The sequence below is a fragment of the Myotis brandtii genome, unplaced genomic scaffold (assembly GCF_000412655.1).
Source record: "Myotis brandtii unplaced genomic scaffold, ASM41265v1 scaffold708, whole genome shotgun sequence".
Taxonomy (NCBI): Eukaryota; Metazoa; Chordata; class Mammalia; order Chiroptera; family Vespertilionidae; genus Myotis; species Myotis brandtii.
The window spans coordinates 713,815-730,123 of NW_005370777.1; the positions used below are offsets into that span (position 1 = coordinate 713,815).

The 16,309-nt window shown below is 39.9% G+C and overlaps 1 protein-coding gene across 2 annotated transcripts in view; it reads right to left on the reverse strand.

The window, feature by feature from the left end:
* Positions 1-5,899: 5,899 nt before the first annotated feature.
* SCYL2 (SCY1-like, kinase-like 2) overlaps positions 5,900-16,309 on the reverse strand; it is a 45,087-nt gene continuing 34,677 nt past the window's right edge. For both annotated transcript variants that reach the window (XM_005882350.2, XM_005882349.2), the window contains 5 exons: positions 13,257-13,357; positions 10,204-10,270; positions 9,969-10,061; positions 8,855-8,974; positions 5,900-7,596 (listed from right to left, as the gene is read on the reverse strand). In XM_005882350.2, the coding sequence (XP_005882412.1) occupies positions 6,952-7,596; positions 8,855-8,974; positions 9,969-10,061; positions 10,204-10,270; positions 13,257-13,357 (1,026 nt within the window). In that variant the 3' untranslated portion in view covers positions 5,900-6,951. The remainder of the gene's footprint in view (positions 7,597-8,854; positions 8,975-9,968; positions 10,062-10,203; positions 10,271-13,256; positions 13,358-16,309) is intronic.

Genomic DNA, 16,309 nt, shown 5'->3' on the forward strand with positions numbered 1-16,309 from the left:
AATGGAGAATTCTACCACAGGAGGAGGAGAAAAAGAAGGGGCCCCACGTGGGTTGTTTTTTTAAATATATATTTTTATTGACTTCAGAGAGGAAGGGAGAGGGAGAGAGAGAAACATCAATGGTGAGAATCATTGATCGGTTGCCTCCTGCATGTCCCCTACTAGGGATCGAGCTTACAACCCAGGCATGTGCCCTTGACTGGAATCTAACCCAGGACCCTTCAGTCCACAGGCCCACGCTCTATCCACTAAGCCCAACCAGCAAGGGGCCCACATGGGTTTGAGCTTTGAAGCTATTATAGTGACCAATCAGAGGAGAATATCAGGACACAAAGAACTGCAGCCTTTGTAAACCTTAGGAAAAGGGGGCTTAGTGGGCTACTCCTTTGGAACCCCCTCCCCATCTGGGAATCTGTGCTTGTTTCCCAACAAATTTCCACCTTTTCCTATACCACCTTTTGTCCGTGGCTTCATTCTTCAAATCCATCTGGACAAGGACTCGGGAAAGAAATCACCTTTGCATCCTGCCCAGAGGAAACAAGGCGTTTCCATTTGATTTCCACGTATAGAAGAGGACTCTAAGGAGTCCAGAACAGTTGCAAAAACAAACAAAAACCCCAGCTCTATCTCTAAGCCAAAAGTGAAAAAAATGAAGGAACTGAAGACTAGGAGAGGCTCCTCACCAAGCCCAGGCTGGGTGCTAGGGGTGGCCTCACAGGAACACAGCCTGCCGGTGCTGAAGGAACTTGTAGAGGGAATGGCCCACAGAGGACAGCTGCCCGAGGGATGGCCATGTTGCCATGGAAGTAGCCCATGGGGAGGAGCTGCACCTTGGCGGCAGGTGTGCCCTGAGATGCAATTAGCTGGAGCTCCTCTGGTGGGGCCACAGGGCTCCTATGAATGGAAATGGGGAGGAGCCTAGGGCGAAGTGTCTTCTGGCCGCTACTGCTTGGCAGCGCCACCTCAGGGCCCTCTACCTAGGAGGTAACACTCTGCAAGCTGGCAAAGCAGACGCCTCTCTCGGGTCCCGCTCCAGTATTACAAAGCAGGGCCAAGAGGGAGGGATTTGGAGCTGGAAGACAGTAAGTGGCAATGGCCATAGTTCACTCTTTTGGCTACTTAGCTTCCATATAACCTACACTAATGCAATAGCTACTCGTTGGCTACTGAATACTTAAACTGTGACTAGCCTGAACTGAGATGCGCTAAGTGGAAAATATATACTACTAGAGGCCTGGTGCACAAAAATTTGTGCACTCGGGGAGGGGGGAGGGGGGGGGTCCCTCAGCCCAGCCTGTGCCCTCTCGCAGTCTGGGACCCCTCAGGAGACAACGACCTGCTGGCTTAGGCCTGCTCCTGGGTGGCAGAGGGCAGGCCCAATCCCTAGGTGCAGCCCCTGGTCAGGCTCAGAGCAGGGCCGATTGGGGAGTTGGGGCACCGCCCCCTGTCATGCACAGAGCAGGGTGGATCGGGAGGTTGCGATGCCACCCCTAGTCACGCTCAGGGTACAGCCGATTGGGGGGTGATGGCTGTTTGCAGCTGGTCACACCCCCTTCAGGGTGGGGGTCCCCACTGGGGTGCCTGGCCAGCCTGGATGAGGGGATGATGGCTGTTTGCAGCTGGTCACACCCCCTTCAGGGTGGGGGTCCCCACTGGGGTGCCTGGCCAGCCTGGATGAGGGGATGATGGCTGTTTGCAGCTGGTCACACCCCCTTCAGGGTGGGGGTCCCCACTGGGGTGCCTGGCCAGCCTGGATGAGGGGATGATGGCTGTTTGCAGCTGGTCACACCCCCTTCAGGGTGGGGGTCCCCACTGGGGTGCCTGGCCAGCCTGGATGAGGGGATGATGGCTGTTTGCAGCTGGTCACACCCCCTTCAGGGTGGGGGTCCCCACTGGGGTGCCTGGCCAGCCTGGATGAGGGGATGATGGCTGTTTGCAGCTGGTCACACCCCCTTCAGGGTGGGGGTCCCCACTGGGGTGCCTGGCCAGCCTGGATGAGGGGATGATGGCTGTTTGCAGCTGGTCACACCCCCTTCAGGGTGGGGGTCCCCACTGGGGTGCCTGGCCAGCCTGGATGAGGGGATGATGGCTGTTTGCAGCTGGTCACACCCCCTTCAGGGTGGGGGTCCCCACTGGGGTGCCTGGCCAGCCTGGATGAGGGGATGATTGCTGTTTGCCGCTGGTCACACCCCCTTCAGGGTGGGGGTCCCCACTGGGGTGCCTGGCCAGTCTGGGTGAGGGGCTGAGGGCTGCTTTCAGGCTGGCGGTTGTTGACTGAAGCTCCCAACCGCTCCTTTTTTTTCTCTTTTTTTATTTTATTCTGGGCCAGCTTTAGCTCTGGCTCTAGCTCTGAGGCTTCGTATCTGGTTTGTTTGCCGTTCTATAATCGAAACAATGTATAACTTCAGCTCTGAGATCCCGGCAGGCTGAAAGCTGGTTTCTAGGGTTTTGTTTAGCTTCTTATTTGCAACATAGTACATAGTTGCTTAGAGTTGCAACTCAGAGGCTGGCAAGTGAGGCGGGGAACGTTGGAGTCTGCAGTCACTGAAGCAAGGAAGCCTCATGTTCGCTTCCAGCTGCCTGGCTGCCGGCCGCCATCTTGGCTGACAGTTAATTTGCATAAGGATATGCTGATTAGCCAATGGGAAGGGTAGCGGTCATACGCCAATTACCATGTTTCTCTTTTATTAGTGTAGATATCTCAAAGACCAGGCATATGGTAAATGTCAAATATCTCATTAAATTTTATATCAATTCCATGTTAAAGTGCTATTTTGACTCTAGTCAAGTTAAATAAAATATATTATTAAAATTAATTCTGCCTAATTTTTTTTAATGTGGTCACTAGGAAATTACATGTATGGCTTGTACCCCAAGTATTAAATGCTCCCCGAGTAGCTTTGGACAAAGTTTCTAGTATCCAACAAACCCCAGTTGGTGAAATGGTTGTTTGTACTCCACCCCTCCTCAGGGTTACATGCTTTAATTCCGATGCATACTGCAAGCTGACCCAGCTCCCCAGCCCTCCTCATCTATAATTCAGAGAAGCAGCCCACGGGCTAATTTTGACTAAACATTTGTTCTGTCATTTCCCTCTTCAATGCCAATTTTTCCAATATAAATATAGCTATGGTACCCAATAAGCATTGAAACTTGCCACATAAGTTTCAACAAAAGCAACTCCAGAAGAATTCATACAGTAAAGGACATAAAGGATACAACATGGCAGAGTCATGGGACTGCAGATTAGGAAACCATCTAGCTTCTCTTCCTGGCTCTGACCAACTTGGGAAACATGTAAATCTCTGGCCCTGTTTCTACATCTGCTTAGAGAAAGATGGAGCTGAATTATTTCACTTTTATTCAAACTACAACATGAAACTCTTTGAGAGATTGTAACCAGCTTTCTTTCTTTTTAATAAATAGGACAGAATTAAAAAGTCAAGACATTTTCTGAAACTTGTTTCAGATATATATCCTATATAATAGAGGTAATATGCAAATTAATCCTCACGCCCTCACAAGATGGCTGCCTATGACCAGGCCAGCAGGGGGGTGAGGGATGACCAAACGACAGAACAAGCAGGCTTCGTGGGGCGACCAGGCTGGCAGGGGGGTTAGTGATGACCAAATGACTGAACAGCAGGCAGGCAAGCAGGTGAGCGATTAGGAGCCAGTGGTCCAGGATTGTGAGGGATGTCCCGGATTGGAGAGGGTGCAGGCTGGGCTGAGGGGACACACACCCCGCCCTGCACAAATTTCGTGCACCGGGCCTCTCGTATATATATAGATAGATAGATTTCAGAGAGGAAAGGAGGAGAGCTAGAAACATCAATGATGAGAATCATTGATTGGCTGCCTCCTGCACACCCCACACTGGGGATTGAGCCCACAACCCAGGCATGTGCCCTGACCAGGAATTGAACCATGACCTCCTGGTTCATAGGTTGATGCTCAATCACTGAGCAACACCGGCCAGTATATTTTATATACTGGTTTGCATTATAAGATATTTCTTAGTGAATGTCACAGTTAGTTTGAAAGCCACTGATGTAATCTTTTAAATTTCTATGTAGTAGTTTGAATTCTTATTGATCTGTTTTGTTCTAAAATTATTTCAAGACCAGTAAATCACGAAGCATGAAATCACCACTTATATGGAAAGTTTTATCAAAGCTAACATTTATTTGGTGCATACTCTGTGTTTGCTCTCAGGTGCCTTCACATATATCTTTTCCTTTAATATGTAAAAGCAATCATGTGAGGTATTTTACAGGTTAAAAAGACAACATAACAAAAAACTACTTCCCCTTAACTTATTCAGGTGAAAAGAAGGGTTATAAGCATTCCAAAATAAAAACAAAAACAAACAAATCAAACCCAACCAAGTACATGGTCTATTTCCATTTCCTTTGTACATCATCTACAGATATCACACACTTCAGCACTGGAAGAGCCAATTCAAACAAAAGGGAATCTTCCTTGTAATTTTTGTCTACAGGTGTTTTTTAACTTACCAATTTTCTACTCTAAGCACGAGACACTTAAATGCTGTCAATATCTGAAATAATTTTAAGGTGATCTAGTACTTTGAAAATTCTGTTCACACAGAAATAAAAGTCTAAATATAGAACTTTTTCAGAGGCAATTTCTCAACAGAAAAAGGCAATGGTAACAGTTCAATTGATGGAAATGATTTAAATAAAATACCTTCAAGAAAATAAAGTGTAGGGAAATTTTTTCTGCAGATGTAGCACCATTACCTCAATAAATGAGCAAATTTCAAGATGTGAGAATTACATTTTTTTTCAAATAACCTATTTCATACTTATAAGTTCAAAGTATATGTTATTACATTAAGCTTTCCTTCTAACTAAAAGTTCAACACACTGACATCAAGGTATTTTACAAAATAAAAAGCAATTTCCTAATAAACAGTGACTACTAAATTGTTACAAAGAAAAACTCTAACATTAAGCAATTTTATTCCATATGTAAACTTTTCTCAAGGGAAATATTGTGTTACAAACAAGACATAATCTGGTCAAGGTGAATGTATTTGACAAAACACTTGATCTTCCTAGTGCTTTTTATTCCTTGGCTGTTTCTTCAGCATTCGAGTCCTTTTTCCAAAACCATGTAACAAAATACAGCTCATACAGAACCCCAATATAAAGCTGACTTTTTATTTTTTTTAATATGTTTTTATTGATTTCAGAGAGAAGGAGGGAGAGGGACAGAGGGATAGAAACATCAATGATGAGAGACAATCAATCGTTGATTGGCTGCCTCCTGCACGCCCCCTACTGGGGACTGTGCCCACAACCCAGGCATGTGCCCTGACTGAGAATCGAAAGGTGACCTCCCGGTTCATGGGTAGATGCCCAACCACTGAGCAACACTGGCCAGGTGCTGACTTTTTATTTTTTAAATTATGCTCTCACTGAATGCCGCCATCAATATTACCATCACTTTATAATCAAGTACTGTCTGGTCAATGATATATTTAGTGTGTGTATACATATGTATTTCAATGAAAACTTAGTATCAGCACACTAAATGGCATATGATTTATTTTAAAGAATTGCTGGTCTCATACTTAAAAAACCACAAACTCTACGGCAGCAACTATAATACATGTATATTTCTCTGAAAGATGATTTTAAAGTTATCATATAATGGCATCATATAATTTAACAAAATAAAAATCACATTTATAACATAAGGCTCCATCTGCGATTGAATGAATAATCAAAGAAAAATATCAGAGAAAGGCTTTGAAAAATAAAGTATGTTTCCTGTTAGAAGAATTTATTCTTTCCTTCTAAAAATATCTATTTATAACGTTCAAACAAAAGGTTTCTGAAATTCCTAGAAAAGAAGTAAACTTCAGTTGTAGTAATTGATGAGGTCACACTTTATCATGGTAAACTCAAAATCAATCTCTTGGTAGCCAGAAGATACAACTGCTTATTTTTATAGAAGTAAAGTTTATTACAGTTGAAACAATACAGCAGAAATCTCAAATGTTTACTCATTAAATATAGTTTAATTCTTACAAATCTCCTTTTGAAAATGCAATTCATATATACTGCAACCTCAGAATTTTGAATTCAAGTGAAATATAAAGGCAGTATTCAGGGAAATCACATCAGGGAGCTTTGTCAAATATATGTACAAATCAGTACATACCTCTCCTGTATGGACACCATAGGAAAAAGTGATTCTAAATATATCCAATGAAATACAGAAAAATACATTACTATTTGAGGCAGACCATGCTAAAATATAATTTACAATGATTAATTTGCATTTGAGATGGTTAATAATGCCTTTAGTTTGAACCAATGAAATCAATGTTAAGTTAAATTTTGCAGTATTTGCTCAGTCTTTTTTGTACTAAACATTAGTTCATCTGAGAAGTAAATAAGATTGGAAAAAGTAATGATCTTTTTCTCTATGCTTATTATTTTCTCACTCAGTCATACTAAATGCAAACAATTCAACACAGCATCAAGATTTTTCACATATTAAAATGAAGACTAATGACTTGTGAAGGCAGACTATGTACCATGTAGTATTTAATAGGTAAAACTTGCAATTACCATCAACTCAATTTTTTTAAACAACAAGATTTACAAGCAAAATAAACATTTGATTAAAAAATTTTGCTATTCAAGGTACTCAGGTATCTTCTCTTTGAGATTGGTACAGGTTGGGTCTTTTAAAAACCCAGAGAGAATATGGTAAGAGGGAAAAAATTCCTCAATGCTTTAAAAAACTCTGTCAGAGGAGTCCAAACAACTACTATGCTGGCATAGAAACAGGTGTTTTCTATCTTAGAACCATTCATTTTCCCATAGAAATAGCGCCTCAAAGCCAATTATATAAAGATGTAAATCAGTTCACACATGATTAAATTGAATCCTTTAAAAATAGGAGCAATACACCTCACCCAAATAGATCTTTTAAATCATTGCTAGCTGAACTGCTACTGGTCATAGTAGTTGGTGGCTGTGCAAAGTTCTGTGGGTTAAAGAAAGGATTGGCTTGCATACCAAAGGCAGATTGTCCCATCACGTTCATTTGTGTTCCCATTACTGAACTGCCCATTCCTGGAGACCCTTGAGGAGGTGCAAACTGATTAAGCCACTGATTTGGTTTCTGTTGTGATAACTGGTTCATGCTAACTTTGGGTTTCTGAGGGCCAAAGAGATTATTAAGAGCAGACATATCTGGGGGTCTTTGTTGAGTCTGCTTTGCACCAGCAGGAGGAACCCCCACAGCATTGAAGTTTGGCAAAGTGGAAGGTGTTCCCATTGTCATCGTGGTCACTCCAGGTGTGCTTGGACTACTGAAGAAGTTCTGGTTTGTATTAACCGGCATGTTGAATCCTGAGGTCTGAAAGCCCATGTTAGCATTTAGGCCATTTGTCAAATTTCTCTTTGTATTATCAATTGGTGTAGAAAACATCATGCCAAGGCCCATGGAAGGAACAGAAGTGAAGGTACTTGAAGCAGAACTTTTAGTGGCAGTAACAGACAGGCTGGTCAAAGATGACATATTATCCATCAATGTGTCTGTCAAGTCCTTAGTCTGAAAAATATGAGGGAATTACTTCATCTCCAAGAATTACAAATTACTTTAAGTTAATAATCATTTGATAGATTATATTATAAAGGACAAGTTAAAATTAAGTTCAACAGTCTACACCAAGTTAGCAAACCATGCCACAGACCAAATCCAACCTATCAATACATATTTTTGTTTTTTCACAGATGAACATTTGTAATCAACTTGCTGATAGGTAACACTAATTTTGAACTCAAATGAATTGTTGTCTTCCCCACCTTCCCCAAAAGAGAACTGTATTCTTCTCATTGGTAAATCTTTATAACAAAAATGGTACTTTATTATTTTTATATTGTGAACACTATCAAAATTTTGTGAAAATTTGTTTTCTTTGTTATTACATAAGTAATTTAAAAATATTCTAGCCTTAGCCAGTTTGGCTCAGTGGAAAGAGCGTCAGCCTGCAGACTGAAGGGTCCCAGGTAAAATTCAGGTCAAGGGCACATGCCTGGGTTGCGGATTTGGTCCCCACTGTAGACAGTGCAGGAGGCAGCCAATCACTGATTCTCTCTAATCACTGATGTTTCTATCTCTCTCTTCTTCTCCCTTCCTCTCTGAAATCAATAAAAATGTATTTTTTTTAAATATTCTGGATTTTGCATGTTGATGCACAAAAATGTTTTCCAGAATTTTAGAGATTAAAAGATAACAAAAAATAATTTAAAGAAACCGTTGAAGAAAAAGTTATTTCTGAAACCAGTAAGGAATGTACACTCTCTACAAGCAGGGACTTTAATCACTGCCACAGTACCAGCACCTAAATAACACTGCCTAGAAAATAGTAGGAAATAATTCCTGGTCAGGAAATACATAAAAAGTATTCCTAAACCAAGTTACAAGCCCAACTACAATTGAAACACCAAAATTTGAAAATTATTTTTTAGTCAAAAATACATAAATGCATATTATATTACTGATCATTTCAAAGTGAATAGTGTTGAATTAGCACCATAAGACCTAATATTTTTTAAAAAATAACCTCCTGTTCATCTAGCTTCCTCTTTATTGGTAACAAGCACTATCACGAAACATTATCCACCAGGCAGGCTATTGAGGAGTTGTTGGAAAATCCTTTATGCCCATACTTCTCAGAAACTGCATATTAAATAAAGTATTCTTTACAATACATTTTTATACAAACCCCAATAAGCAGATTAAATTCTCTATTACCTTACTCCTTAAGAGTAGTGTATGCTTAAAAAAAAAACAAATGAACTCTGACCTGTTTCACTGGAGCAATAGGTGTATGTACTTGGGGTTTAAGAGGCTGCTGACTTTTCAACTTCTGTGCCTGCTCCTGTTCTTTTGCTAATTTTTGTTTTTCTTCAAGTGTAAGTGATGCCTTAAAACAAAACAAAACAAAAAAATTAACTGGCAACTTCATAATTCCATTTATAAAACAGAAGATTTCTTTTTTTGTAAAGTACGTCTTGGTATGTTTGACAATACCAAATAGCTTACAAACTACTCATGTATTGGTGATTGCTACAGGTAAGTTACATTTCGAATTAACTTTAAACAAACTGCAAAAAATAATTTTTAGGCAGAAAGTTACAGAATCAGTGCTAAAATATTTCTAGTACGAAAACAATTATTATTTTAAGAACATTCAATAAATCATATTTTACAGACAATGAGAATATGATTAGGTGATTTCATTTTACAAAATTAGGAGATTTTGTTCAACTTTAGTCTATTTCACTCCAAAAATATTCATAAAAAAGCAAAGGAAGAAGTGAACAGCTTCTTTCACAATGCCTGCATCAAATTTAACATTTGTCTGTTTCTTTTACAAACCTTGCTAAACTATAAACTCACAATATGTTCTCTTACAATTTTGAAAAGCCACAATGGCTTTAAACACATAGGTATTCTCATTTGTTGAATGAAAAAAGGAAAACTGCCCTCAGCAGAAATTCAAAATTGAAGTAGTATTTTATATTGGATGCTAACCAATATTTCAACTGCAAAGTATAATTTTATAGTTTATTATTCAAAATCAGAAGCAGAAAAAAGACATAGAATATACCAACGGGCCAAGTACAGCAGAAAAAACAAAGGAGTTAGGCAATCTAGAAATGTTACCCTGTGGGAGGCTGTAATAAAGCAACTAAAAATCATAAGCATGTTTATTTTCAACATGGGTCAGCTCATGTTCCACTGATAACTTTTAAATTTCATAAAAATAAATAAATAATGTTTCTTGTTAAGATGCTAAACATTATTTCCCAACAAAAGTCTGTGGTTTACAGGAAGCCCTAATATATATATATAAAATATATATATTTGTGTGTGTATATATATATGATAAAAAGAACAGTAGTAAAGAAACTTACTCTTTTATGTTTATTCTGTAACACATCCTCTTTATTTTCTGATTCACCACCAGTCAGAAGGTCTGCTCCAATGTTGTTAAAAACTTTGTCAATCTGATGAAATAGAAAAAAGTCAACTGCTTGAATGACGTAAAAACATATTGTGATTTTACTTTTTAAAGATCAAAAGCCCCCAAAGGAAGCACACTGTGAAGCACTTTTTACAAAAACTTAAATAATCTAAATATCTTCATACCTGAGATCCAACATTTGTAACTTTTGCCTCTTCAGAAATATTCCTTTGATTTCCTATATCCAAAGATCTGCAGGAAAATTGATAATTATGACAAAGCAATAAAAAGAAATGCATGTTTTTTAAATACACATGCTAAAATTAATTCATCCACATGGAGTTTATTAGAACCTGAACAAAATGCAACTTCATTCTTTAAGAAGAGTCATAAATATTTTTCACTATTTACTAGTAGTAATGTCTGCTTGCCCCATCCCACCCCCCCAATGAACATTTGTATACAAGTCTTTTTTTTTTAACTCAACATTTGGGATTTACTGCAAAATTTACTCAGGATGCATTAAAACCAGGCAAGCATGGTTCTTACCATCAGTTTATACACTGAGAGATAAGATATAATATGAGGGAAAGTCTGTAACTCTAACAATAAATGCTATAATCACTGTGATGTGGACCTTGAAAAAAAGATAGGATTTAGCCCTGACCGGTTTGGCTCAGTGGATAGAGCGTCGGCCTACGAACTCAAGGGTCCCGGGTTCGATTCCGGTCAAGGGCACGTACCTCATGTACCTCGGTTGCGGGCACATCCCCAGTGGGGGGTGTGTGGGAGGCAGCTGATCGATGTTTCTCTCTCATCGATGTTTCTAGCTCTCTATCCCTCTCCCTTCCTCTCTGTGGAAAATCAATAAAATATATTTTTTTTTAGAAAGATAGAATTTATATTGGAAAAAGAAAAAGAGGGAGTGGGGTGGGGGGAATGGGGGGGATAAGGACACATATGTAATACTTTAATCAATAAAGATAAATAAATAAATAAGAAAAAGAGACGGTTCATTTATACCTTAAGTATAAATGCTAGATATTAAAAATTTCTGTTACAAATTTTTAAAAATTATTTTTCAGGGTTTCTATGTTTATATAGTCAATCGATCAAGCATAATAAATATATACACACTAGAGGCCCAATGCACAAAAATTGTGCAAGAGTAGGCCTTCCTTCCCCCAGCTGCCAGCACTGGCTTCCCTCTGGCACCCAGGACCCGGGCTTATCCTCCAGCCGCCAGCAGGCACCTGGACCCAGGCTTTCCTCGCTGCCCCGGCTTCGTCCAGAAGGACGTCCAGTCCAATTAGCATATTATGGTTTTATTATTATAGATCACAGAATAGTTAGAGCACACAGGCTATTTCACATCATTCTACAATACATCTTGTAGAAGAGTCATAAATATTTTTCACTATTTACTAGTAGTAATGTCTGCTTGCCCCATCCCACCCCCCCAATGAACATTTGTATACAAGTCTTTTTTTTTTAACTCAACATTTGGGATTTACTGCAAAATTTACTCAGGATGCATTAAAACCAGGCAAGCATGGTTCTTACCATCAGTTTATACACTGAGAGATAAGATATAATATGAGGGAAAGTCTGTAACTCTAACAATAAATGCTATAATCACTGTGATGTGGACCTTGAAAAAAAGATAGGATTTAGCCCTGACCGGTTTGGCTCAGTGGATAGAGCGTCGGCCTACGAACTCAAGGGTCCCGGGTTCGATTCCGGTCAAGGGCACGTACCTCATGTACCTCGGTTGCGGGCACATCCCCAGTGGGGGGTGTGTGGGAGGCAGCTGATCGATGTTTCTCTCTCATCGATGTTTCTAGCTCTCTATCCCTCTCCCTTCCTCTCTGTGGAAAATCAATAAAATATATTTTTTTTTAGAAAGATAGAATTTATATTGGAAAAAGAAAAAGAGGGAGTGGGGTGGGGGGAATGGGGGGGATAAGGACACATATGTAATACTTTAATCAATAAAGATAAATAAATAAATAAGAAAAAGAGACGGTTCATTTATACCTTAAGTATAAATGCTAGATATTAAAAATTTCTGTTACAAATTTTTAAAAATTATTTTTCAGGGTTTCTATGTTTATATAGTCAATCGATCAAGCATAATAAATATATACACACTAGAGGCCCAATGCACAAAAATTGTGCAAGAGTAGGCCTTCCTTCCCCCAGCTGCCAGCACTGGCTTCCCTCTGGCACCCAGGACCCGGGCTTATCCTCCAGCCGCCAGCAGGCACCTGGACCCAGGCTTTCCTCGCTGCCCCGGCTTCGTCCAGAAGGACGTCCAGTCCAATTAGCATATTATGGTTTTATTATTATAGATCACAGAATAGTTAGAGCACACAGGCTATTTCACATCATTCTACAATACATCTTGTGCATTTACTTCCATAAGCCTTCATCTTACATTCACTGCCCCGCTTCGTCCAGAAGGACGTCCAGTCCAATTAGCATATTATGCTTTTATTATTATAGATCACAGAATAGTTAGAGCACACAGGCTATTTCACATCATTCTACAATACACCTTGTGCATTTACTTCCATAAGCCTTCATCTTACATTGGGGTAGAAGCTAAAGAGTTTCTATTTGGGAACCTTGCTCACAACTGATAACAATTTTACTGATTGTCAGATGTCTTTGGCTTATGGTCAAAGTTTAACAAGTATCCTAAAACCATGTGTGTGTGTTTTTCCCTCCGGAGCAAAGAATATAGCAAAGATTTGATTTTAATAAACTGGCATTCTCCAGTGCATAACTTTTACCTTCCCCTTCTTCCTTTGAACATAAAATGAATGTTCAATAAATGTTTCTGGGGTTAGAGAAAAAAGAAAGGGGGAAATTAAAACACCAAGGTTTAATAGATTTGAAAAACATTTTTAAGTGGAGCTCTTGATGATCAACACCCTGAGTTTACAGCACCAGCAGATAATGCTGATGAGAGATGTTCTCAGAAACAGAATTTTCTCTATGTAGAGAAAATGCTAAGATTATATCATATTATTATACTTTTGTACTCAGAAATAACATTAGATTTTCAACAACAGTCTAACTTAGTTCAATTTAATATGCTGGGATTTTTTTTAATGTTTGACATATAGTCAAGCTAAAATCCATCATTTTTTCTAGTCCGTATTTCAGAAAATTAATCATTAGATAAATTTAATCTCACACTTAACCACACAAAATTCCCATGCCATCTACTTACTTCTGCTGTTCTTGCATTATATGAAGTTGCTCCAGTTTAGTCTTATGTTCAGACTCCAATCTATTAAGCATCTCTTTAATGACGGAAATGAACGAATTGAACTGGTATAACAAGAAGTTGATATGGTTATAATGTTTCAAGTTAGCAACAAATGTTATCTAATAAGATAATTCAGCAAGTGAAACATAATATCCTCTATTTTCACCAGAATATGACCTATTCATAGTATTGATGTCACAAAAAGTATATTTAAATTCAGCATATCATAGCAAGTTTTCACAATATCTTAATATGGTGGTGTATATAGTTGATGAGCCTTTTAAGTTCCAGAAAACATGTCTCAATTAATTTTATATCCTGATTGTCTTAACAGCTATTATTCATGGGTCTCATATAAATTCATCCCCAGCAGTTATTACATATTGATTTTCCTAGAATTCACAATAGAACATCAAAATTTGTGCATATCTAGAAGCAATCTGCTTAATAATGCAGAAAAAATATTACCATATATTCAGATTATTATAAAAATGTTTGGCCAAAGTAAGCCTTGTTTTCTAAAAAGTTAGAAATACTAAGAAGGCCCTAGCTGATTTGGCTCAGTGGATAGAGCGTCGGCCTGCGAACTGAAGGGTCCCAGGGTTGATTTCAGTTGAGGGCACATGCCTGGGTTGTTGGCTTGAGCCCCATTAGGGATCGTGCAGGAAGCAGCCAATCAATGATTCTCTCTCATCATTGATGTTTCTCTCTCTCTCCCTCTCCCTTTCTCTCTGAAATCAATAAAAATATATTTTAAAAAAGAAATACTAAATAAATGTACATAATCTAACTTTCAAATAATTAAAGTTCATAAAGTAAGTCTAACACTGTATCTTAATGTAGTAAACTTTGATTAAATAATTCTTATAGTCCCCTTCAGGATCATCATAAACAATATTTAAATAACCAGAGGCCCAGTGCACGACATTCGGGGGGGGAGGGGGGGGGCCTCAGCCCGGCCTACACTCTTTCGCAGTCTGGGAGCCCTTGGGGGATGTCTGACTGATGGCAGTCGAGCATCCTTAGTGCTGCCACGGTAGCAGGAGAGGCTCCCGCCACCACCGCTGCTGTTGCCAGCCGTCGGCCTAGCTTCTGGCTGAGTGGCACTCCCCCTGTGGGAGCACACTGACCACCAGGGGGCAGCTCCTGCATTGAGCGTCTGCCCCCTGGTGGTCAGTGTGCATCATAGCAACTGGTCATTCCACCGTTCGGTCGATTTGCATATTACCCTTTTATTATATAGGAGGATACCATATATTATAGGGAAAATCTAGAAACTTTCTTCCCCTCTCCAAATCTCATAACTACATCTTTGTGCTGAGTGCTTATACATACTGGTACACTATTTCATTAATTCTCACAACCCTTCAAAGTTGACTTATTAACATTTCTATTTTATAAATGAGGAAACTCAGGCTCAGCAAGACAGAAACCAAATGCCCTGGCTGGTGTGGCTCAGCTGGTTGGAGAATTGGCCCCTATACCGAAAAGGTTTCTGGTCCAATCTCCGGTCAGGGCACAGACAGGAGGCAACCAATCCTGTTTCCCTCTCACATCGATGTCTCTCTCGCTTCCCCTCTCTCTAAAATCAATAAGCATGTCCTCAGGTAACTTACTCAGAGATATTAAATAACTTACATGGCATAAGTAGAATTCATACTCTGTCTCCAAAGCTTAGCTCTTTTCTACATTGCGTTGCCTCTCACCATGCTCTTCCATCCCTTTATCCTTTGTCTTACCAGGAGAATAACAAAAGGCATGTTTCCTTACTATGACTGACTCTCTGCTAATTAGTTTTTAAAACTTTTTAATGAAGTATAACATACTAACAGAAAAATATACATATAAGTGCACATCTCAAAAAATTCACAAACTGAACTTAACCAGGAGCCATATGAAGAAACAGAACATTGGCAGCACCCCAGAGATTCCTTCTGCTCTCTTCTAGTCATTTACTGCCCAGCCTACACACACCCTGTGAGTAAACACTAGTCTGGCTTCTAGCACGTAGTTTTCACTGTTTTTTCAATCCTCTTCTATGTCTACCTTCATTTGCTCAGCATTATGTTCTGACAGTCATCCACATTGCATGTAGTTGGTGCAAGAGTTAACATAGGCCTGCACTGCTCTCCTTGAAAGGCCTGCTTACGAGGTTGGCCCTTGACTGGTGTCCAGGAAGTTAGCAGGTTCCCCCCATTAACTGATGATAGTGGCAAACTGTGCATAACTGCACAAAGAATATGTTTTATGCTGAACATCTGCTTTTCTTCTGGGAGTCTGAATTTGATTACATGACAGGCAAAGGGTGCTATTGATCAGCTCCCAATAAAAGTCTCCAGGCACTGAGTCGAATGAGCTTCTCTGGTTGGCAACATTTCACACATATCTTCACAACTCATTACCCGGGAAATTAGGCGCATCCTGTGTGACTCCAGCAGATGTCTCTGGAAGCTTGAGCCTGACCCCCAGCCCCTACTTTGCCTTCTCCCTTTGCTGATTTTGCTTTATATTCTTTTACCATAAGAAATCACCCATTCACTCTGGCCAGAGTGGCTCAGTGGGTGGCAGTTTGCTCCTTGCCCTTAGTCAGGGCACATGCAGGAGGCAACCAGTCGATGTGTCTCTCTCACATTGATATTTCTCTCTCTCCTTCCCTCCCTTCATTGGATCTGAAAAGCAATGGGGAAAATATCCTCACTCCTTGGGTGAGGATTTAAAAGAGAAAGAGGAAGAGAGAGAGAGAGAGAGAGAGAGAGAGAGAGAAAGAGAGAGAGAGAAATCACCCATGAATACAATTTTATGCTGAGGTCTGTGAGTCCTCCTAGGGCAGTGGTTCTCAACCTTCTGGCCCTTTAAATACAGTTCCTCATGTTGTGACCCAACCATAAAATTATTTTCGTTGCTACTTCATAACTGTAATGTTGCTACTGTTATGAATCGTAATGTAAATATCTGATATGCAGGATGGTCTTAGGCGACCCCGGTGAAAGGGTCATTCGACTGCCAAAGGGGTC